This window comes from Mchenga conophoros, linkage group LG1, assembly GCF_057382185.1.
Source record: "Mchenga conophoros isolate Kocher_MC1m ecotype Shallow Benthic linkage group LG1, M_conophoros_male_GT1.1, whole genome shotgun sequence".
NCBI lineage: Eukaryota > Metazoa > Chordata > Actinopteri > Cichliformes > Cichlidae > Mchenga > Mchenga conophoros.
In genome coordinates, this window is record NC_140526.1 from 18,440,831 (window position 1) to 18,466,178 (window position 25,348).

At 39.0% G+C, this 25,348-nt stretch overlaps 2 protein-coding genes and 1 long non-coding RNA gene across 6 annotated transcripts in view; 1 reads left to right on the forward strand and 2 right to left on the reverse strand.

The window, feature by feature from the left end:
• Positions 1–1,129: 1,129 nt before the first annotated feature.
• LOC146583209 (uncharacterized) lies at positions 1,130–12,820 on the reverse strand. Its single transcript, XR_014893106.1, has 3 exons — positions 12,651–12,820; positions 6,798–6,997; positions 1,130–4,049 (listed from the first exon to the last, which is right to left on the reverse strand). It is a non-coding gene; the product is annotated as an uncharacterized LOC146583209 (long non-coding RNA).
• A 740-nt stretch (positions 12,821–13,560) lies between these two features.
• Positions 13,561–17,070, forward strand: foxf1 (forkhead box F1). The gene is made up of 2 exons (XM_085268515.1): positions 13,561–14,841; positions 16,100–17,070. Exons 1-2 carry the CDS (start codon positions 13,863–13,865, stop codon positions 16,261–16,263), a joined length of 1,143 nt encoding a protein of 380 aa, XP_085124641.1. The 5' UTR covers positions 13,561–13,862; the 3' UTR covers positions 16,264–17,070.
• Positions 17,071–17,966: 896 nt separating this feature from the next.
• Positions 17,967–25,348, reverse strand: part of mthfsd (methenyltetrahydrofolate synthetase domain containing) — an 8,939-nt gene continuing 1,557 nt past the window's right edge. For 3 of the 4 annotated variants that reach the window (XM_085268480.1, XM_085268488.1, XM_085268503.1), the window contains 5 exons: positions 24,706–24,819; positions 24,497–24,587; positions 23,335–23,447; positions 22,958–23,083; positions 17,967–21,336 (listed from right to left, as the gene is read on the reverse strand). In XM_085268480.1, coding sequence (XP_085124606.1) covers positions 20,584–21,336; positions 22,958–23,083; positions 23,335–23,447; positions 24,497–24,587; positions 24,706–24,819 — 1,197 coding nt within the window. In that variant the 3' untranslated portion in view covers positions 17,967–20,583. Of the gene's footprint in view, positions 21,337–22,957; positions 23,084–23,334; positions 23,448–24,496; positions 24,588–24,705; positions 24,820–25,091 lie in introns of all 4 variants that reach the window. The other variant, XM_085268495.1, reaches the window with a different exon arrangement.

Here is a 25,348-nt window from a genome sequence, read left to right on the forward strand (position 1 = left end):
TTGCCACAACTTTATTTATTTTACTGTCTTTCATCTGCAAACCACCACCAATCTGCATCAGAGAGAAATCCACTCTGTGTATCCCATAGGTGTCATTTAGGATTGATTCCCTGGAATTAGCAGGCAAAAGTAGAACCATGTGGCTGTCTGTCTCTCAGTCTGTCCTTACCAACACCTGAGATAAAGCGTTTTGGACATGGAGAAATGGCACATGGCCTCCTGGAAAATTAACATCTTGAGTGTCTGTCACTCTCTGCTTAATATTAAGGACAGAAGTGATTGTAAGTACAATCCACTACAGTGTGATTTTTAGATAAACACTGCAGAGTATTTGTTGCTTTAAACTAGATAATGCTATATAACTAGTTCTGCACTTCATTACTGACACATATTCACCAATGAAAAAGACATGTTCAAGATTCCTGCTGAACGGCTTTAATTTCAGCGGTACAACTACAATCCATCTGATCATTTCTACTTTTTTCAGTATTCAAAATATATATTTTAAGAATGTCTGAGCTCTTCTGATTCACACGACCTCTGCAGAAACACTGATAAGCCAGCGTGAATCTGCTTTTAGCCAAACTTAGGTCCAAGGTCACAGACAACACAAGCGCTCGAGCCTGTTGTATATCACGGATAAGCAGTGCTATTATTTATTGATCAAGTGTCATTCAGTTGCAAGGTCTACTTAGCTGGAAAACTGGACAGTACAAACACTGACCTACCTACAATTCTTTGGGAAAAAAAGTTAACATAAATAAAAATGAGGACCACCAGCAGCTTCAATATTTCTGAATTTGTATCTGGCAATGTTTATCATATGTGCGCTACACCCTACCACAGAAAACCAGAGAAGTCATCATAAGGTCTTTAAGTGGTTGTTCACTTGAATTTGGCTCTAATGCTAAATTTAACTCTGATTAAGTGGTTTCATACGCAAAAGATTACCGTATGTAGAAAAAAAAGAAGCTATTGACTGAAGTTTTGCCTTGCAGTTCACCATTAGTAGGTCTTATTTAGTCGTCTGTTCATGTGTGGATTTTGTAAGTAGAGAAAGGAGGGTAAATATCAAAAATGCACAACCAGCATTTCAAGTTTGTGCAGAAATTGGACATTTATTGGTGAAAACATGGAAACTTTGTCAATTTTTGCAAAATAGCCGTTCAGTTTTTTTTCATAAAACATATAAAAACAGAAGCATAGTAACAAATACGGGATCAATTATTACACAAACACCAGCAGCCATAGGTTTAATATTTTTATATATAATTATTAGTGTCACTATTATTACAGTTTTGCGACACACACACACACAAAGAGACAAAAAAGAACAAAGCTTTTTACTGTTATTGCAGATAAGTACAACGAAATCTTTATGTATATATATTTGTCAGTCTTTCCACTTTAGGTATTTAGCTTACTGCACAAAAAAAATTCAGAATATACAGAAAACATAAATTAACTTTATTGGAACTCCAGCTTGCGTTTCTTCCCTGTGGACAACTTAACGCTGCAAGTACTAAAGTCTTAAGGAGGTGGTAAAGAAAAAATAAGATTATATATTTCATTTTTAACATTATTCAGTTTACATATACAATAGCTAAAACGAATTGCTTTTTAAAATCAAGGTATGGCCTCACTGATGTTTTAACTTATATGAAATTATGTTCTGCTTTGATTACTGCACACAGTCATTCAAGCAATTCATATCAAGTAAAAAGCAAGCGTATAGGACAAAGTTGACTGATGCAACATGGAACATCTGCCACTTGATTGATTCCTAAATCAAATTGCCCATAGAAACGACTCAAACTATGGCTTTTAAAGGAGCTTTTTCACCCTAATACATGGCCCATTAGCAAATGGCCATTCATCAAATTAACCCTACCTCGAGAGAGCTGCCAGCGTCTCAGAAAGTACAGTGCCACAGTGCTCTCTGTCTCCAGTCAGGACACACTCAGCAGCGCGTCCACTTTGCCATGACTGTGTTTACCTCAGGAATACACAAATGCAGCTCACTGCAGGCTCTATTAAGAAAACGAGACCAAACCTCTCCTGATCCACAGAACACAGACTGCTTCACCCTCTTGTGTTATTTACAGAATTTAGTCTCATTCCCTCGTAGTCATTTTGTAGATATTTTTTTTACTAATGCAGAATATTCTACGTTCTACATGCAGCATATGAAGCATGAATTATTTCTCTCCACATGTGATTATTCACAGTTTTTCTTATGAACATGAAGCAGTAAAGCTTGGCTCTAAATGTTCCTGAGAGCATACAAATGCAATAATCAGCACACTTAAAACACATAATAACACACACAACTATATTCTAAAAATTCACGAAAATAAACAGGTTTACCAAACCTTTAATTAGCATGAAGTTGTGTACTTTAGCTAGAATTAAGGAGCTTCAGGCCCAGCTGTGGTGAGCCTGATTACTTAATAATATGGTGATAAATGCAACTATCAATCAAAACCCCTGACAGGACTTACAATTCAGGAGAGATCGGCCAAAATAAGAGCTGCTGACTCTCTCATTGTGGCGGTGTGTACGGGGGTGTGTAAAAGGATACGCGGTGCAGTCAGCAATGAAGGTACTTGCACCAGTGCAATGACAGGAAGAAATAAAGTGTCACTTTTTATTTACAGAGCACAGCGGCAGTAACTACAGCTCTGTCTCGCAAACAACAGTTGTGCAATTTAAAAGCTAAAGTCACGCACAGTGGAGGACAACAATGACACTGTGGTTGAAACACTGGTGGAAGCCACAGTAAACACACCTTACAGTACACTGAACATAAAGGCTTCCTGAGCACAACACAACTGGTTTTGATGGCAATGATGAAGTAAGACCAGCGAACAGTGTTATGTTTGTCTTCCACCAGAAATTTACATTTCAGATTTCAATTGTTTTATGCATATCAGTAAAAATATGTCACCCAGAAACCCGGCTAACTTTTATCTTTTATGAAATATTTTCACACCCGTATATCGCTGTAGTCATTAGAATGGACTCTTTTTTGCTTTCATGTAATCTGCTTTGCTTTTAAAAATAAAAGAAATCACATTTATACATCAAGTATTTTAATAATCTTATAATTTTTTGGGATATTGTCCAACCTGGAGACAATTAGGAGGGTGAGATCATTTGAAATATTCAAGTAAAATGTTAAAATATGCTGCAAAGTAATTAAGGGTTTTCAAATGTTTGCTGCTTTGTTTTTTCTTTTGAAAATCATCGACTGCAAAAACTCAATCGCATAAACTCCTGGTTCAAAACAATGCCAGGTGAAAGTGCAATAGCAGTTTTAGTTAGTTATTTAATACTCCTAAAAAAATATTTGTGAAAGATGAATAACACAGTTAAATGTGCAGTGATGAGTTTTAAAAACAGCTCTTCTTAAAAACAAAGTGAATGTGTGCGAGTGTAGGTTTTCGTTTAAACACAGTGAGGTGTGAGAATGATTAAAGTGCAATTAAATTAAACGTGGTCATCTCTAACAGAACACAAAAGTCCAACATATTAAGAACTCTGTAACATCTCGATGAGATGCATTCTGCTGAAATAATTATCTTACTTATTCTAACTGTTATGTTTCCTGAAATATGCCGTATCTCTCTCTCATACGCACACCTAGTGGCTACTACTTGTTTTGGCCCTTTTCTTCCACAAAGGTCTACTGTGCTTTTCTGCAGGTTGAAAGTTTTCACAGCAGAGATGACACGAAGCAAATTCTGGCTCTGAGGTAAATCACTGCAGCACTCGGGACTGCAGCTATTCTCTCTCACCTCGCCACTTTTAGCAGACCGTGGCTGATTTCCTTCCTTGCGTGACTCCAGAGTGTAAACACACAGCCAGAGTGACTCATCACTATTTCTCACTTCCACGGTCTGATATAAACACATGAAAAGGGTCAGGGGTCATTTTGAGGTGGTGAGTGGGTGGGTGGAGGGCCAGTATGTCTCTCCATCAGACATCTTCCATTCTCCAAAGAATTCACAGCTTCCTGTGGCCAAAGCCGCATGCCTGCCCACTCTAGCCTAGAGGAAGGAGAAAGAGAAACACAGTTAGGGAGAGAGATGGACGGACAGTTTGGGTGATAGATTGCCTTCTCTGCCACGCTCCTCTTCAGCAAAATGGAAAGAATGCAGTGGGGATGAGGCTGTATCTCGTTCCCCCATGACAGGACCAGAAAAAAGAGTGATGGCTAGAGAAAGGATGGAGGGGCTAAATCTGGGTTTGAGTGTATCGCAGAAATGAACTACATTGTGTTTTATGTGCTGGTAAATTGACTTATAAGTCTTGAAAACATTGTTTATCTGCACCTGCCAGCTAGTCTTTTGAGCACATTGGCACTTTGTTAAAATGAGATGCCTAAGAAAGTCCTGATCAGCTCTTGAAGCCTGCAGGGTATTTAAGGTGGAAGGGAGGGATAGCCACTTCCTTTCAGGCCCCAATCTGAAGAAGGGCCAAATACAGTCTAACATAAATCACTTTAAACTCCGCAGCTTTCGCAGTACCATTGTTATAGAGCAGACCAGCGGAAAGAGGCCGGTAGCAGGTGGAAATAAAAAGCCCTTTGACAACCATAAGGTAAGATTCTTCCCAAGATCACCACAACATTTACACAAGCCAAAGAGAGCAATGTCTGGTTGCCAGCACCAGGCTGGACACATATACACACCAATATTTAGTCAGCGAGACTCTCGTATACACTGATACATGAATACATGTATCAGTGGCATAGGCAGCTGCAAGAAGCATGTAAAAACAACAATGATGCAGCCACTGACTGCACAGAAAAGCAGACACAGAGCCAGACGGATGGATGGATTCACACTCTTATTTTTCTCAAGTCCAAACGAACATGTAAGTGGTGCGTTGAGCTTAAACAAACACTGTTAAAATAACATCTGTTGGCTTCGTTATAGTGGCTTTAAAATGTGGTTTGTTGCAGTTGAGTTTGGAGATGAAAGCATTATCAAATTCAGGAAGGGAAATGAACAAACAAACTGCTATTTTTTTCCTTTTCTTTCTTTTTTTTTTTTCTTGTGCAACAATATTTGTTCTGTTGTGTTTTTCTGTCACACAATTTGCACAGATTGCCACATAGGTCACACCCCCTTCATCTCAGAGCAATAACTTAGTCAAATCAAAACACACAGGCATCTGCCTTCACACACAGACACACACTTTATAGTGGTCTCCACTGAGGTTAAATTTCAAAAGATAAATAAATAGTTGGACTGCATTCATTTTTTACAGTTAAAAAACTCAGAGGCGATCATGGCCTTTTATTGTGAACAGATGTACCAAAATTTACCGAATCTGATGCCATTGCCCCTTGGAGACTTGGGCAGTGATTTGCAGTGTGCTGAGGACACTTGTTTGTTAATAACCTGGTCATTTTGAAATCATAGACACTTTCTTTTCAAGCACGCTTCCTCTCATTAAATGCAAAACTTCTGGTGGTGAGCCAATGAGGCTGTTAAAACCTCCCTGCTGTGTACACAGTTTTAAAAAATTACAAACTTCTCCATAGCACAGTGATCTACACATTTGCCCAACAAGAAAAAGATCCCTGCTTGACCTGGGAAGAGACACAAATCCCTTGGGAATTGCATCAGGAAAGCCTCCGCTGTATAAAACCTGCCAAATCAAACACGTGGAGCTACCCACTGTGGTGACCCCATCTGAATAAGGGAGGAGCTTCTTTATTTGATTTGGCTGTATGAAACATTACTGTTGTTTTGCATATTTTGTGAGCAGCTAAACTCAAAACATGAATGAAGGCGAACCTAAACAAATACAAAAATTCAACACAAAAAATGAATCTCTAAATAATTTCTAACAATTTAAAAAGGCTATTTAACAAATTAATTCACATTTTTCACAATAAATAAATAAATAATTCAGACAGATGCCACCAATTTACCCCCTTCTCTTATTGAGCTCTTGACTAGTCCTTCAGGGGTTACACTACATTGCACTTACAATATTTAAGCTTCTTTCTTCATTCCAGCCTCTCCCTGTCCTCTCATTTATTTCCCTGGCACTGCCTACCGCACCAACCACACCTCTCCTAACGGGTGTACTCATCTCTACTCCTCTCTTCACTTGGGATCACAGCCTAAACCTGGCAGGGTCTCTGTCACATGATGCCCATGCGCGTGATGCTTCGCTGGGACCCCCCTCCACTCAGGAAATGCTCCCGGCCTTTTTCCCACCCTAGTGTTCCGCTGTGGAGAGCTGGGCATTACAACTGAATCCAGTTACCATCCCAAAGCATTCCTGACTGATTCCAACCACTGCCTGGCAATGGGTTCCCACAGACGACAAGGATATGCCCTCATTTCAAGAGCACTGGGTATCAAGTTGTGAACTACCAAAAGCTGTTTATGGCAGAACAGAGGAGTTTGAGCTCCACAATAGGCAATTACAGTGCCCACTCATCCCCCTCCCCTTCATTCAATTTGTGGTTTGTCTGTAGGTGGATTCGGTTATGTGCAGATTAAAAATAGTCAACCCATTCCAGACAAAAACTGTGAGGGACATGGAACACACATTGCACAAACGATATCTCCCATTGTGGTGTACTGTTTGGGAATTCTTAATTGCTTTTTCCGAAGCAGCTTGCCACAGGAAAATCCCCCTTCAGAGTAAAGAAAAAAAGAGTCGGTGGGCTGTGCGTAAACACCATACATATTATGTAAACACATACGTATAAACCCATGTCGCCCCATGTGCACCCATCAAACTGAAATCAAGGCAATATCAAAGAAGCTAACCTGCAGCAGAGCCAATTGTGGCCTGTGTGCGCCCTCCCTCTCTCTTTGGTGTTCTCCACTGTGGTTTCTGCTTCAGCTCTCATTATTGATGTCTTTGCCTGCATTAGACAGACCATGATGGACCGGCCCTGGGAGGTGTGCAGGACTCCAGGGTGGGGCACCAAACAGGCTCGAACTCACTGTGTGGGATTGAGTCTTTTCTTTTTAAAAAAATAGAGGGAGAGAGAGAAATAGTAAGGCCGTGATGCAGGAAAGCATCTAAAAAAATGTCATTTTTATGTTGAGCACAAAACGATGTGCAGCGACTTTTAAAAAATCCACCAGATAATGTCACACAAGAAACAAAAGTTCATACTGCCTCAAGTATAATGCGTTTAATCAAGGCTTTGAATCAAATAGATACTTTTATCATGAATAAAAGCTAATTAACACACAAAGCAGCTTTGGATGAATCACACTGAGCCCTAAATTAACTTAAATGCAAAAAAACAGAACTATTGAGGAACACTCATGCATGATGACGACAAGTATGTCCTAGTTTAAATATTCTACGCATTTAAATAAAGCTTTACTAAAAGGAAAGTAAACAAATATGAAGACCACACACCATCACTCCCACTGAGGGAAACCAGAAACTTTGAGAAATATCACATGCTGTCATTCAATATTTTGCTAGTGTAACTGCTGCTTTAATCATCTCTTATTCACCAAAATAGCCAATCTTACTATTACTCTGACAAGCTTTGCAATGTATTGTTTTTGTAATTAAACTTTTGATTATAATGTTTTCAAGAAACCAAAATAAAATATTATTTAAAAAATAATGCATGAAAATCATTGAAAATTGACTATATTAAGGAACATTGTGAAATATTTTTATAAGAGAAATTGCGTTAATACAGAACTAAATATGAAAACAGCCACTGAGCCATTAAAAAAACGTACCATGAATGCTTTAACTTTGTAAATAAAATGTATATTGTGTGTCTATTGTATGCAATATACATTTTTAAATAATATTTTTCTCTTTCCTTTGAATTCTGCCCTTTTGACTTCCTTTTTAAACACACACACATCCAAAAAGTTACAAACTTACCGAAACACCAGTTTGCTGCTATATACAGGTATATAAAATTATGAAGCATTTTCCCTACAAGTACTAACCACATTTGGAAAGTCAGGAATTTGTGAAAGCTCCGGACCTGCCAAATTCTCCCCACTGCTGTCCTTCATGTCAAATTATGTGGTACTGCTTATAATCACAAAATAAACCAGAAAGAATTTTACATATGCTTTCATGCTTGTTTTTTCATTGTCTGAAAGGAATGCTTCGACATGAGGATGTCGAAAGAAGACAATTTAAAAAAAAATTTAAAAAACAGGGTCAAATTTGCTTTTACATGTGACAAACAACTGAATCTAGAAGAAAAAGAAAGAAAACAGGAGTGGGAGTGGGCTGTCTATAATTTGACAATATGGCACACCAGGGACAGTTGCGGGAAGGCGTGTGAAGTGTCGCTGAGCAGCCTGGGGTTCTCACAATAGCGTTTTTTTAAACCAATGACTCATACTTTGGTATGATAACCTCTTTATCTGTTAACTGATAATGACAAAAAAAAGAAAAAAATGCTCCTTTATCCAACATATAAATCTAAAATGAATTACCAGATGACCAAAAGCTTAAAGGACTCTAGTACTAATTTTACAGTTACAGTATAAGATATTCTAACGATGCCTGGGGTTAATTTAACTAAAACAAATTCATTCAGTTCATGGTTTCAATCTGAATTCATGCTGTACGGTATTATTATCTCTATGGAGGACTCCCAGCTGTCAGTTTAACTCTAAGGATAAGGTCACTGACCTGACCAACCTACTCAATGTTTATTGTCTGCTGTTTCTCCGAGTTGATCTTTTTGTCTCTGCTCTCCCCCTTTAATGCTCCCCTCTCTGCGCTTCTAGTCCTGCAGGAATTTTTTTTTCTGCAGGGGACCTTCCATGACAATAGAAGGTTATTATTTTGCTAGAATGCCCTTAGATAAACCATGTTGTGATGTGGCGCTACAGAAATAAAGCTGAATCGAAGGAATTGATAACAACACAGCTATTAGTGCGGGTGTGAGGCGGATGCAGGCAGGTGGCTGTATGTCTCTATGTGAGACGTGACACCAGAATGTAACCGATGGGAAACTTAAAACAACTAAGCAAGGCTGTGTTTCCACACTCTTCCACGAATTCCAATTAAAATGATTGCACTGTAAAATTTAATTTTCTGATTAAATAAATCCTCCCCTCCCTTTTTGGAGGGAAAGGTAACACAAATTAACTGAGATAAGATTTACTTACACATTTTTATATCCATCAGACTCCGATATCTTCAGCATGACGCACAGGCTGGAAACATTGATTTATCCTTTGATTTGTCAGTAGTGCTCATATAAGTAACTTCGGCTCAGTGTACTCTAGGGACCTACGGAAGCGCGATTGTGTGCATCCTTTTAATTTGAGCAAAATCAAACATTTCTATAAAAGTTGTGGACATCTCTGTCAGAATTGATGAGGTTAGAAAAAATATTGAAAACATGTCTTGATGAGCAGATTAGAGGTAACTACTTTTCTTTGTAGTACCGATATCTTATCTGGAAAATTAAATGATCATAAAGCCATTTCTGCAGCAGCTGATTACTGGAGACGGCAGTGCCCATCAAATACACTTCAAATCCACATAGTGGCCCAACGCGCGCAATCAGCGGTCTGCTAGCAATCCCGTCCCTTCTCGATCACATAAACACCACTTAAACGAAAATATACACGACCACCTACAGCGCAGGGAAAGTGATGAGGGGGTGCCCACTCCGACATTAGGACACACTGTTTTTAATTAAAGTGACAATGCTGAGTGAACTACAGGCGACACTGCAGAAGCAAAGAGCCAGAAACCCATCTTACACAGTTAAGAATACAAATTGTTTAAAAAATTTTAAAAAAAACATCATAACCACATATATATGAATAACATTTCAATCGGATTACTTTTTTTTATTTGGGTTATTAATGTTAGTCAATAAAGCATTAAATATTTATCAGAATTCTTATAAATGCGAGATAAACACTTTTATTTTCTACATTTTTCTCGAGCATTTGTGTGCAAAACTGAGAGCTCGGCACTATTTGTGCATTTAAAGAGTTGCTGACATTTCAGTTCTGTAGAACACGTAAAAATAAAATGGGTGTGAGAATAAAAAGTAAAGAGAAAAACCTATGTCGTTAAAAAATACGATAATTCAAACTCTGAACCAGATTCTCTTATTAACAGCCATTCATGTCTTTGTTAATTGATTTCAGCTCCCTGAGAGACTGAGGTTAGATCTTATTTTTTATGTGTTGATTCGAGCTCATAATAATTAAAAATGTGTTTTTCTTTCTCAGATTTGCAGTCAGTTTAGGTCAAACAAACGACATTAATGGAAACATTTATTCATGTGTTTTTTTGTTCGGTTTTTTTGCTATCCATATCTTATTCCCGTTTTCAAGTACTGTTTATAAAATAAAAATGTATTAGAAATTTTTGCCTATAAACTTATTTCAAGTTCAAGTCGGTCGAATTTACAGCCAGTTGATCGATTACTTGTCATACACTCCTTGAAACAAGTCCCTGCGGCCTCTCTGTGACCCTCCTTTACCATTAAAGAGGTAAACGGTTTATTAGTTAAAGAAAGAAACATTTAACCAAGTTAATGCACCTAATATTTTGAGAGTCTCTCTCCACCTTAGGCCTAATCTCGCCGAGCTTGTATTTTGTTCAGAGTCCAAATCAAATTAAGATCATAGCTTCCGCTTCTTTTAAATCTGTGATCCGCCAGGTGTAGGCATAATGTAATACTCGTGACAAGGAAATTATTTCTAACTTTATAATGTCAAGTCTTTCTTAGATGATCACGGCACCTCATTTTATCATTTAATCACGTAATAACAGATATCAGTAAGTTTCTGTTTTTTTATTTTGTGCGCAGTGGCAAGACTGAGCTGAAGAACATGGCAATGCTGCTTAGACTGAATTGGAAAATAATTACATTTTATATACATACATAGTTTTTTTTCATTATTATTATTATCTATCATAGGTGTGATCCTATGAAAAGTAGGCTCTCTTAAGTAAGAATGTGACAAACAAAAAATGTCTACGTACAGGTCAGCAGATTATTGTAACAACGCGATCAACCGAAAATCTGTTTCAGTAAATACTAGTGAAGCGACCCGGAAAGCCTGTCAGTACTGTGCGCTCTGCGGTGTACCTCCACCTAAGTGGACAAGCATTCCTGAGGATGCAGCGCTGTCAAATATTTCAAGATGCGACGTCACGGAAAAGTGCACGACTTCGTCTGCGACACAGCAAAGGGGAGGTTCTGACCTCGGATCTCCAGCCCCAGTGATGATGAACATAATATGCCACCTTTTAGGCAGTTTTGTGTGTGTGTGTGTGTGTGTGTGTGTGTGTGTGTGTGTGTGTGTGTGTGTGTGTGTGTGTGTGTGTGTGTGTGTGTGTGTGTTTGCATACCTGTCCATAGGAGGGGGCAAAAAGATTTTCAAAACTCGCTGTTTCCATTACATACAAAAAAGGACATTTCTTGTACTTGTACTATATAATATTCCTGTATTCTTGTACTGCTTGTACTATGTGATATTCTGAGGGTGAATAATACCTTTAATCGATTTCTCCATTATGAAAATATATAACTTTGCACCGTGTGAATACGCAGCAGAGGCCATCAAACAGATAATTTCTTCTTAAACACAAGAGACATATCCCCTCAGCTATATAAATGCTTTTGTATATATAGATATATTTGCAAATAACCTGACTCTGAAGAGCGTGAGACAAAGAATGGTATGAAGTCATCAGCGGTAATTAAATGCAGTGGGCAGAAAGAGGACGGGAGCGCGCCTGCCCCTGGTGCGCGCTGGGTGGTCTGCTATGCTGATAAATGTGTGGCCCTCACTTCAGGCGATTGGCCGAACAGGCACTGGTTAAAACAATACTTACATTCACTTATCCGTGGTTCTAAATCTCCTCTGCAACAGTAAAATCTAACCTTGGCACAGCTATCACCTTTGGGCTGACAATGATTTTTTGTTTTTTTACAGAGAATTGTTTTCTCGATTTCCCTTTGGGCAAACTACTTGGAACAAAAGAAAACCGCCCGCTTATGTTTTGGCACTGGGGAATTTAATCAGTAGGAACATTAATAAACCGCGCGATATTTTACTTATACACTGAGTTTGATTAAAATGTGTCACCTCAAACGGAACTCCTTGAAAAGATTACAGGATTTTTGCGCACAATGGAGTCGTCAAACACTGGTTTTACGCACGAACCAAAATACATATATTCTCCTCGTATTTATGTCCACGGTGCCAAAATCAACAGTCACGAACCCCTAAAAAACAATAACGCCGACAGCGAGCAGAAACACGCGCTCATCTAACTGAATTCAAAAGGTTGCAGGCTGCAGCTATCGAGATCTCCAGGGAACAATAACCAACCTACTGTCAACAGTTTCAGGCTATACTCCTCGACTTCCAGTAGCTCTCGCTCGCAATTTTGTGAGAGAGCAATAAAGCGATCTTAAAGTTGGTTTTTCAGTGTTGGAAAAAAAGAAAACAACCATTTTCCAAGTAAACTGTCACTTAGTGCAAGAAGGCAGAGCTTGATCCAAATTTGAACTCAACTTTTCTAATTGTCCTATATTATGTAACATAATGCAAATCGAACACTCTACGTCTCCTGCTGTGGGGATTAAAGAGCTGCATCACTAGTAATCCTGTGAAATGAAAGCCTTAAATCCACCTTACTTCAATTCCACAATCATTCGATGGAGAAGTGCCTGCAGAAGTCGATCTCAAGTCCCAGTCCGAGTTTCTGTGTTCAGAGTTCGGAGGAGCTTCCACCTCACTCCTCTTGCGTCCCCGCGTAAATATTATGACTACATTACACAAACAATATTCATGTGTTAAAACGTCCAGCATCGACTCTCCGAACAGGCAAGCATATCGCATCAGATTGAGTATTAGCTGATCTAACTGGGCTTTTGCTTGATTTTTTATTTAAAGAAGGCCAGGGAAAATGTTTACATTTTGCTGTATAAACATCCTGCCCATGTTCCTGTCTATCTTTTACAGAAATCAAGAGGGTGGTTTTGAATATGAGGGGCATGTTCTCTGGTAAATGTTTTCCATATACTAAAAATGTGATATAAAGTAGCTTTCTTTAAATCGTTTTAATTACAAAGGAGACATAACAAGGCTGCAGTCGTGTGGCTCTTGGGTTATGTGGCCTGCAATGGCGGGATACTGCTTGCAGGTTTAACAACAGATATGAGTTGTATAAATAGTGTTAAAATGATCATAACCCTAAAAAGAACATCGTATTAGAGAACAAGCAAAGCCAAAATCTGTATCCGAATGCTGAATCTAATGCATTCACTTAGTATAAGCTTATGCAAATCATTAACGGGCATTTGAATTTATTTGTGCTCTGAGGGATGTGTTAGCGTATGGGTCCTTGAAATTAAATGTTATATGTGAGATATATTCTCTATTTCTGTGTAAGGACGGAGGAAAAAGAAAGATTTCACTGAAAAGTGAACGCACACAGATGTGCAAGCTCACAGCCCACCACTTGAGTAGGAGGGCAATCGGGGAACTGGGCGGGTCCCAACATTAGGATGACCAAGACATACAGCTTCCAATGCGCCGATGGCAACAGATAAGTAAAAAGTGAGCTCCTCGGACGCACGACAACACACCAACTGAAGTGGAAAGCGGCTCCTGTTCTTCTCTTTATCCCATTTCGGGCACTGCGTACAAGGCGGTCCGGCTTCAGACTGCTGCAGGACTGAATCAAAAGCAACAGCTAAGAAGATAATCGCGCCTTCGCCTCTATCGCCACTATCATTATTCGATTTTTTTTCTTTATGACACAAATTTAGTACCTAACTTACTATTTTTTATAGGTGGAAAAGCAATTCTGTTTTTGTTTTCCGTCTCGAAGATTAAATTTAACTAATGACGGCAGAGGTTCAGCAGCCCCCAGCACAGACTCCTGCCCAGAGCAGCCCGATGTCTGCTCCGGAGAAGCCACACGGACAAACGGTGGTGATGGAAACTGCCTCCTCCACTACGAAAACCAAAAAGACAAACGCAGGGATCCGACGACCAGAGAAACCACCTTATTCCTACATAGCTTTAATAGTTATGGCTATTCAGAGCTCTCCAACAAAACGCCTGACCCTCAGTGAAATATATCAGTTTCTACAGAGCCGCTTCCCGTTTTTTCGGGGCTCGTACCAAGGATGGAAGAACTCCGTGCGTCACAACTTGTCCCTGAACGAGTGCTTCATTAAGTTGCCCAAAGGCCTCGGTCGACCGGGGAAAGGACACTACTGGACTATTGACCCGGCTAGTGAGTTTATGTTCGAGGAAGGCTCCTTCAGAAGGAGACCCAGGGGTTTTAGGCGCAAGTGCCAGGCGCTGAAGCCCATGTACAGCATGATGAACGGCCTGGGATTCAACCACATCCCCGAGTCTTACAACTTCCAAGGGAGCGGCGGGGGCCTATCCTGTCCGCCCAACAGTTTGTCTCTGGACAGTGGGATTGGGATGATGAATGGACACTTGGCAGGTAACATGGAAGGGATGGGTCTGTCCGGACACTCCATGTCACACTTGTCGACCAACAGTGGACATTCCTACATGGGAAGTTGTACAGGATCCACTGGGAGTGATTATCCCCACCACGACAATTCCGCCTCCCCTCTGCTCACCAGCGGAGGAGTCATGGAGCCTCATCCCGTATACTCGAGTTCAGCCTCTGCGTGGGCTCCAGCCCCTTCGGCCTCATTGAATAACGGGGCTTCCTACATCAAGCAGCAGCCTCTGTCCCCCTGTAATCCAGGAGCGAACCCACTGCAGCCAAGTTTGCCCACACATTCACTAGACCAACCATACCTGCACCAGAATGGCCACAGCACCACAGATTTACAAGGTAAGTTTATATATGTGTGTGTGTGTATATATATATATATATATATATATATTTAATTTTCTAATTTAAAAAAAAAAGCGCAAAAGGTTCAGAGAAGCCGGGCCTGATGATATAAAGAACATTTGCGAGCTATGACAAAGATAAAGGAAACGAAAGATTTTATTCAAATTAAGACGCTTTGGTTATTAGAGGATAGAGACAGAGATGATATACTGTCCACATATGTCTGTGGTTTACAGAATTTTATTTCACATATCATGCGCCAAACTTGGGCCTAGTGGAAATGTTGAGTAATTCTGAAGAGCATCACACTGAAATGCGCCGGATTTATTCTGCAGTCAGTAAACATAAGGCTTATCTGTGCTGTGCATAATTGAGGGATTGGAATTAAGGCTATTAAGGAAATGATACAACACAACTTAACCACTTTTTTCGTAAATAAAGTTCCAGTATTTTGTGAATCATTAAACATAATAAATCAGGTTTATTAAAATAAAACCCAGACAGAAGACCAGAGGGGTTCAAACCTCCTGAACGTGTGGTATTAAAAAATAATAAATCAAGAGATGGTTGAAAGAGTCTACCGGGAGAGTTTAGAGTCACGCCAATCTGTGGACAAAAAAACAAAAAAAACAAGCGCGGTTAGGTCCAGCCTGCCTTGCCTCGAGGCTCTCGGTCCTCCGGGACTGGCGTGCAAAGGGGCCACTGTCAATTAGCCCTGCAAGCCCGCCTCCCCTTTTGACAATCTTTATCGGGTTTACTAAATGGACTCTGGCCCTAAGAGGAATGCATGCATTTCAGTTAGTATAATAGAGTGAAGCTCAATTTACAAATATAAACTTCTTTCTTACACAGAATATAAAGTGCCTACACATACAGCAATCTTTTTGCGGTAAAATATGGTAGATATAGAGCATATTATTATTATTATTATTATTATTATTATTATTATTATTATTATTATTATTATCACCACATATAACAGTTTTATTATTAGGGTTTCCAGAACGCATAGCGAAGGTCTGTAGAACTGGATAATTCTAGTATCAGCAAGATTACCAATCAAATCGTGTTGCAAATAACTTGTAAGCATTTAAATAACTTTTTATTTCAGAACTATAAACAACATTTTTCTTAACTGGGGGAACATAAGGTAACATAGGTTACTAGCCTTCAAGTACATTACATTTAAAAGTGACCCTTTAAAATTATTATTATTAGTAGCATTTCCATTCATGTTTTAAATGCTTTTTTGCAGGTATTCCTCGGTACCATTCCCAGTCTCCCAGCATGTGTGACCGAAAGGAGTTCGTCTTCTCGTTCAACGCCATGACTTCCTCAGCCATGCACTCACCGAGCAGCGGCTCCTACTATCACCACCAACAGGTCTCCTACCAGGACATTAAGCCCTGCGTGATGTGATGTCCTCCGTGGACAGTCTAGAGACTAGAAGATGGTGTCACAGACTTGAGCCATGAAGCAAAACGGACTGAAATGAACAACGAATGAGTAAACTACCACTGAGAGGCATGCCCCAGTCCTGGAGAGTGCTCACTGCTTCAAGTAGATTGGACTACTTCTCTGTGCTGTTACACACAGCGACAGAGACACGGAGACAGGCCAATTAGAAAGCAACCACATAATAATATATAATAATAATTAAAACAAACTCTTTTATGCCATCTTCATCAACATCGACCAGCGGGGTAAAGCGTGGGCGTAAGACACCCTGCTGTTGTTTGGTACTTAGTCCTGCAGAGCGGATGACTACCACTTCACACTTTTGTTCTTGTGTATTCATCTTGTTAAAGTAGGTCAATGTTAAAAAAAAAAAGAAAAAAAAAAGAAAAAAAATGCACACATTTCCCCGTCTCATGTTTTTACCTTTTTTTTTCCTTTCATTTTTTTGGACTTGCATACAAATGTTAGATTCTGAGATGAACAATTATGGACGTTACATAGCCTGTATAATGTAAGTCCATATACTGTATACTGTGTAAAAACAATGACGGCACTTTTTGAATAACCTATAAGCGCAACTTTCTTTTTATTTATTCTGTAGGCCTATATTTTAATTTCAGGCGAACTGGCCAAGGAGTTATATGCTTTATTGGCAATATTTGTCAGAACGCTTATTATTTGTTTTAAAATGAAAAATTGAGGATATATTGTAAACACTGTTATGTCTTTTGTGTCAGCTATATGTAGACCATTACTTTCAGCATTGTATACATTGGTAGAAGGGGGGGGGGGGGGGGGGGGAGTCTAGCAAAGGGTCCACCAGCGAGGGTTTGTCTTTAGATTATATTACAACAAAGCATTAAGAAATAAAATATCTTTTCGGCTCTTTAAGCCGGCAATTCCACCAAACGATATCCATTTCGATTTTATCGCACACAGACAATTTTCGGGGGCGATGGTCCTGCAAGCAAACATGCCTTGTAAACAGATGCAAAGACAGTGATCCTTATTGCATAATTAACCCCAAATTAGCTTATTTAAAGATGGGAAGCTTTTTTTGTGTGTGTGTCCAATTCTTCAGCAGCCTTCTCGTGTAAATGTATATTATTGCAATTCTTTAATGTAAAGCGATGGTTCGTTTATTTGGGGTTTAAAGCACAACCGGTACCCTCGGTACTACAGACAGTTGTCACTGTGGTGCAGTTAGGTCTTCTATTTCAAGCAATTACTGCAGCAGTCTGTTGTTTTCACCTACAGTTGACGTCCAACTTTGAAAATTAGAATTATTAGAAGAAACTAAACTTTTCCCAATCCATTGGTCGACTGGTGAACATTAACAGTCAAGGGTTTGAAAGGTTAATCGTAACATGTCTTCGATCTGTTGAGAGTGTGCAGTAGTTAAGGCGTAACAAATCCGAGGCAGAGATCTCACACGCGTCTGGTTACAGGGTGAAAACCTGCAGCAGTCCCGTTGCTTTGGCAGTGAGGCAGTTGTTTTCCTCAGACGCATTTGTCCAAAGAACATTTCTTGCCATGGTGGAAATACAATAAATTGCGCTGATCTAATTTAAGGAGCATAACTTTGTAATAATTAGTTTTGGAGTGTTCCGCAAAATGCGTAATTGTACAACAGAAAATGAAAAAGAAAAAAAAAGTAGGGCCGATTTTTCATAAAGAAGAACATCTTTATTTCTCATCTAAAATGAGTTGTTTTTGTTACATAAAATAGATATACCACTCATGATACTGCAAAGACAAAAATAATAAGCAGTTAAAAGTACTCATAAATAATACGCATAACGTGTATTGTACTGTGTAAAATCCTGGTTATCTTATCTCAGAGTCAAAATATTTTAATTTTACAGATGCAAATTATTATAAGGGACACGTTTTTTTTTTTCTTTATCAGATTTCTGATCCATTAATTATAACTGTTGTTTTTCGACATTCACAAACACGCATGTCTGTGCGGCTTAAAACCAATTTGGCAATTTTTTCATCTGAATGACCGCAAATCATTAAAAAAAAATAAAAAAAAATCCGGACGTCGTTTCTTATTTTAAATTTCTTCAAGTTTCAAGCAACATTTATGGCGTTTAAAAAGTTGTTCCTAATGTAAGAGTATGGTGGGTACAATCTATTAAGTGCATCAACACAGTCAGTGTAGATTAATCCCATGCTCATGCTTGTGATTTAGATTAAGTAAACCAACTGCGGTTTGAGGCCTTTTGTTATCTTCTTTAATCTTGACGGTTAAGTCATGTTTGCTGATGTTTGTGTGTACAACTACATCTTTACAAGGGGATGTAACATGCTCCACAGTGATACGCTTTGCAATCTCACCACATGACCACTGACTGAACCCCAGTAAAACGAGCATGCCATTGAGCACAGGGGTAAGCAGGCTTAACAGCAGTGGAACAGAGCATTAACAAACTGATGACATTTGCCAAGGTTCAGTGCTCTGGAGGGCTGAGGGAGAAAGATGGCGTTCCACAGCTGTTCCCTGGCCAGGGCTGGATGACAGCTCCATAAAAAGCCAGAGGCCTGGTACTGTGCAGACAGACACACTGCTTGTGTCCCAATCCTGCCAAGACTTTAGTGCAAACAGGACATCTATGGGTTAATTTCTTAGGTAATGGCAGTGCAGCTACAGAGACAGGTGTAAACAGAAGAAAAAAAAATAGAGTCATTGGGCAGGTTATCTAGCACTTGGGTTTACAGAAGTTTGAAGGTAATGTTAACAGACACATTTTCCAAACAGAGAAGAAGAAAAATGTCACTCTGCAAAAATGAATTAATCTTTTAAAGTTTTCTTTAAGCTTAAAACTATTTCAAGTTTACAAGCTGGCATTTTATATGTTACAACTGGGTGAAACACCAAGTTTTATGAAAATCCAATAACGGGCCTGAAATATCATATTTAACCACTAACAACATAGTTCTGCCTCTTCACGAGAACGATGGTTTGAGGTGGTGGGGAACTTCAGAGTCGGATCTCCAAATTCTGCAAAACCTTGTGAACATTTATAATCCATCAATTTTCTTTTTTGTTTGTTTTTCATAAAAAGACACTCAGTGTTAACGGGTACAGTCAAACGCTTTAGTGAAGAAATAAGTAAAGTCATGTGGAGCAAATTTATCTAATATTGAGGGCAGCATCACTCTCTCACTGGCCCAACCACACCAAATACAATGAATAAATTTGTATTTAGTCACTATAATGGTGCAAATATAACTGTAAAAATGAACGCTAGCTAAAAAACAAAACAAAAACAAAGAAAACAGAACAGCAGCAATAGAGGCCTTTAGCTCTTCCCCTGTTTATCGTTGTAATCTGCCTGTTTTAGATTTTCATGGTTAAAAAAAAAAGAGAAAAAAGAAAATCATACAGTAGTAGAGACTATCCAATAATCCCGTGTTATGTACAAATCAATCAAGCCAAGAAAATCACAACTAAGTCACGGTTATTTGTAAACTCTTTACATTTCTGTAGTCTCATTAAAGTTCATTAAACTTTAAACACTTGGAGTCTGTTCACAAGTTCTGTAAATCTGGATGAACTTGGACAATGAAAAAGACAAAAATGGTCAAAGGTAGAAGCCTGCGTGGCTAGACTTTTGTTAGATGATGAAATGTTATATTTTACTCCCAGTTTTGTGACTCAAATGATCAAATGTTGTGACTTGCCACACGCAGGTGCCATTTTGAACAAAACGAACCCATTTTTAAACAAGTAGGATGCAGACAAACAGGTCTGGCAACATCATGGATGTGATAATACTGACAGCTAGTTTTGAGAAGGAAAAAAAAAAAAAAAAAAAAAAAAAAAAAAGCACTAGCCTTTTTTATTATTTTTTTTTTTTAATTATTGTATGGTAGCAAAAGCACTGCATGCAGTTTGTAGACTGAAAGAGAAAATGAGTGTTGTGTTTCTAAGAATCTCTGATAAAGGCACTTTGAAGAGAAAACGATTGGGACAAATTTAAAGAAAGAAAGCTCCTGTAGCCCACTTAACAGAGCATATAGCAAAATCTTAGTCGTTATAGAATTTGTCTGGATTCAAATCAGCACAAGGTTCACTACTCTCATAGTTTCAGGTGTTGTTAATATTTAGTCATGCCTGCTAGGTTCAAATATGTTCTCTTCTAATAAATCACATTTTTGTTCATATTTTTTTAAAGCAAAAAAAAAAAACCAATCAACTCCTTTTATGGTGTTTGCAGTTGTCCAAAACTGTAAACAACTTAAGCATTACATTAGGTATATTTCTTACTGCTTTTACTGCTCAGTTTTTTCTGTGGCATCACTCTTAGCATCTGGTGCTGATACTTCAGACTTCGGAGCCGCTGCTGGTTTTGGTCTTCTACTGGATTGTCCAGATTTCCTGCCTCCTCGCTGGCTCTTGGCCAGTTCAGCCTGCAGACTGTGACCATTGAGAGCGAGCCCCTGCAGAGCCTCCAGGGCCTGATCTGCAGAGTGGGGGTCACTGTAATCCAGGAAGGCCCTGTGCTGAGCTCCCTGCCAGGTGAGTCTCAGTGGAGTGGCCTCCCTCTCTCGGAGGGCGGTTTTCAGCTCACTAACACGCAGCCCAGCAGGGATTCCTCCCAGATAAACTGTTGTCACACTCAGATGGAGCTTACGCTGAGATTTGACTTCATTTCCACCCTCTTCTGGGACCTGCTCCTTTGTGTTCCCTCTACTTTTTCCCTTTATTGTCTTGCCAATTTCTTGCTCGTTACCTGCCTTGCCGTCTCCTCTGCTTTCTTTATTCATTCTAGTCAGATGCTGTCTGGCTTTTGGTTCTCCCGCTATTCTTTTTTCCAGTCTAGAGTCCTGGCTGGATTCTCCCTCAGCATCCTGCTGTGTGTTTGGCCTCAGCCTCCGTCTGGTTTGCCTTTTGGGTTGACTGGCGTGCAGACCAGCTTCTGCCGCAACAGGCGCTGCCCCCAGTGTTACATCCTTTCCAGCTTGTTCTTCAAGAGCACGCAGCTTCTTCAGGATGGGGATCTTTTGCAGCTTTTCTGTGTCCAGCTGAAGACAAAACTGGACAGACTCAGTAATGCTGAAACGAAAAAAATGTGTCTCACACAGCATACAAACAGACCTGCTCAGGGCCGATGCAATGCACCTATTCATAATAAAGAGAAAGCTGATAGCTCCTCACAGCCCATGCTTAAAAACCATCTTAATACCAGCAGGATATTTCACTTCCCAAGCAGTTAAAAATAAAGACTGCTATCTTGATTTGTTGGGTCTTCAAGTGTCTTGGCAGACTTTGATGCTGACCAGTCCTGTAAAGGATATACGGACCTATTGTTTTTACACTGGCCTGTTTGACCCGTCATTCCCCTGCCCCTGCAGAGCCAAGGTGGCTGGGCAGAGAAGCCTTTGATGATCAGACGCGGCCTTCCTGTCTATGAGGTCACTGGGTCCTGTTTACTTATATGCATGTTGTAAGGAACCCAGAGGTTACACACAAACTTACCACATAAGAAAAATAACCTTTACCTATGTCTAATTAAAGATAAATTATCAAGAGGAAAAACACATTTCATCTTTGTGCCACTGTCAGTAAATCAGAAGCTGTTTATGGTCCAGGCTGATTTAAATACAGACGATGATGTGAAATGAGTGGTAAATAAGACTGATAAAGCACTATAAATATATCAGTAAAATTCCCAAGATAAAACAAACTAATTAACTGTGTTTGTTTTTTAAAGTAAACAATTTTACATAAGTGTGCACTGTACACACCATCCATAAAAACTAAAACTATTTTTTTTTATTTCTAAGAAATAAAAAAGAAAATAACTGGAATTTTTTTTTTTTTTGGCAAAATGGCATTATTACAGTAAGTGCACTCAGAAGAATAAACAATGCTGGATAGACCGTCCTCCAGTGAGCTGTAGGTTTTCTATGTGTCCACTAGAGGGCAGTGTTACTAAGGAAACGCAACATTTTTGTCATGTAACCAAAGCAGCGCATTTTCCTATAAACTCTATGTTAATATTTGATCCCATGAAGTAATTATAAAGACTCATGTGTGCTAGTGTCATATCTCGTCTTGTCCTAAATTGTAGAAGAGATTAGTACAAGCTAATGTATACTTTCTGAACACAAAAACTTCAGTTGTTTTTTTTTTTTTTCCCTTTTTTAAATTTAGTGTTGGGCATTTATTCTCCCTCTAAATGCCGGTTTCATTATGTTGAATGACAACAGGGGTGGAGACCTGATCAAACATTCATGAAAAACATACTTTCAGAGCAAGTCATCTTACTGGAACATCCATATTATCAGATTATTGACTGAAAAACATTTTTAAAAGGTGCAGGATTTTTCCAATAACATTATTTTTCAGTAATGGAAATCCACATACTAAGAGCGAAGCATTAATCACAGATGTTAAGTCTTTCATAGATAAAGGCATTAACGTCATAATTTTTCCAGTGTTCAAATCAGTTACTTTCAGCTATGCTTTACTGAACGCTTTTTTGTATGCCCCTCTTCTAGATAAATCCATCACAGAGATTTGAGGGGAGACACGAGGAATGACATGTATCAGGTCAGGCCAGCCTTGACCTCTCAAAATCAAGTTGACTATGAAATAACTACTATGCTTTACACAAAGCAAAAACAAGCACACTCAGGTTACCTTATTCCAGATGATTCCACATGGCTTAGGCAACTGGCAATCTGTTTTAATAACTCTGGTCGGTGTGAGGATGTAGTCTACAGTCAGGTCATGACTTCCCATTAGACCTTCTGGAATGTCCATCACCTGAAAGCACAGTTATTCCTCAAGTATTCAAATTACTAATGCTGAAACAACAAGTGGGAGGAAAAAAACTCTAAACTATGTCTGTTCATGTCAGTTCGAGCTGCACATCTTTATTTAAAACGGTATTATTCCTCATTTTAATACCAACGTGTTCTTTAGCTTTGTAAAAAGGGACAAGCTGCTTATTGCAAAACAAGATCCATAAAACATTTGAACTGCTCAGTGAGATCAAACTGAATGCGCAAACCAACCTGGCAGTCATGGACAACAGTAACCACCACAGTAGACTCATTCACGGCACCCATTGAAGCCATCATTCCATACTCCAAGTCAGCAAAGCCTTCTCCTTTTCCAATCCGAAAGCCTACAGCGGAAGGCAGAGAGGGAAACTTAATTTAAAAACGTATACTGTGCAGTTTACGAAATCCTTTTGGAGATTTGTAAACTCCTTTATACTGCCTTACAGTAAAACATGTGTTTCGCTGCAGTACTGCATGAGTTATCTTGGGCATTTTAGAAATGAGGATCACCATGGAGTGCGGTTAGCAGACAATTTACATGGCGGGAAGAACACAGGAGAAGCCACAATAAGCAGAAGGGATCTGATTACGTGCATCTGCCTCAATCTTATTTCTGCTCTTTTTCCTCTATGCTGGCAGAGTGTGCAGAAGTGCCTCAATAGGCTTAGACACGTGCAGCAATCACGATACCTTTGTTCCATTCTGCTTTCAGTCAGCACAGCCTCTCATCATTTTCCACTGTGTAGTAAACAAGCCTTGCATAAAACAATTTATAATCACCCAAGTAGTGATTTAGGAGAATCGCTATATAATAACAGACTATGTTGTTCATTACTCAGCTAATAATTGTAAATTCATGCTTGAAAAAGCAGGTTTTGCAGCACATGCTGCCTTTTCCACCTTTAGAGGTTCAAGGAGACCTATTGAGCTCATTTGCAGCATAGTTTTCCTCTTGGACTGCAGCACAGTTGACTAAACTAACCTTGCTGCAGTCTCTCCGTTCATAATCTCTGTGACACCATTTTCACTCGTCTCCTTTAAGCCACCTTTCAGCTGGCTTATATATACCCTAAACTCATTGGCTGAAACTTTGGCCATGTTTAATATAAGTATCCAACAGTGTTACTATTGTATATATGAAAATAAAGAAAAAAATTGTTTCACTTTGAACTGAAAAAATATTGTCTATTCTGCAATAATAGACAGTAAATTGCACACGTGGTTCTAACTACTATTTAAGGAGTACTGCATTTTCTTTAGATTTTATATATTTTAGTGCATGTATGGTAAACTTGGTCTTGAATTCACTGCTCTGTTGCTCTCCCACAATCATAAATCATTTAGGTTACCAATATGAAACTGAAATAGTATCGTGACATGGTGTATAAGTCACCTTTCTCCGACACCGCCACAGAACCAACCACCATCAGGTCAATTTTAATTTTTGCATCCAGGCCAACAGGTACACTGAAGTCTTTCACACCCTGGAGATGGTTTGAAGGTTTCAGAAGAAAGAAGAAAGAAAATCTAATTATCATTATTGGGAATTTAAAGAGGAATGACAATGCTGACAAATAAGAGCAAACATTAGTACATTTATACCTGAGAGGAAGAACATATGCGTAGTTGTTCTTTGCTAGCCCCTTCAGGTGGAGTAATCCTATTGAAAAGGCCTGTACGAAGACGAGGAGTTGGGACCAACAAAGTTTTCTGTGCCTGCAAAAATTATTTCAGTAAAATGTTAAAAATAAATAAATAAATAAAAATAAATTAAATTAAATTAAAAAAAAAGATCCTGAGTTATTTAATAGGACTAGAAATTAAAACTGAGCTGAATAAAATCAGTGGAGTGATGGCAAAATTACAAAAAACAAAAACATTTAAATTTAACTGATGCAAAACACTGATGTTGCTGAAATGTGACTTTACAAAGAACCTACAGGATATTATACAATAACTTAAACAATCTTATGTAGCAAATTCTTGACCACAGGTGCAAACTCGAGTTCTTGAGGGCCGGTGTCCTGAAACTTTTCCATGTGTCCCTGCTGCAGCACACCCGAATAACATAAGTAGGTCATTAGCAAGACTCCATAGAACAGGGGTGTCAAACTCTAGGTCTCGAGGGCCAGTGTTCTGCAGGTTTTAGAGCTCAACCTGGGTCAACACACCTGAATCAAATGATTAGTTCATTACCAGGCCTCTGGAGAACCTGAGGACATGTTGAGGAGCTCATTTAGCCATT

Bases quoted from the DNA above. Each gene is read 5' to 3' on its own strand.
- foxf1 (XM_085268515.1), top strand. From the start codon at position 13,863: ATGACGGCAGAGGTTCAGCAGCCCCCAGCACAGACTCCTGCCCAGAGC. The intron at 14,842-16,099 runs GTAAGTTTATAT...GCTTTTTTGCAG, and splicing joins CAGCACCACAGATTTACAAG to GTATTCCTCGGTACCATTCC.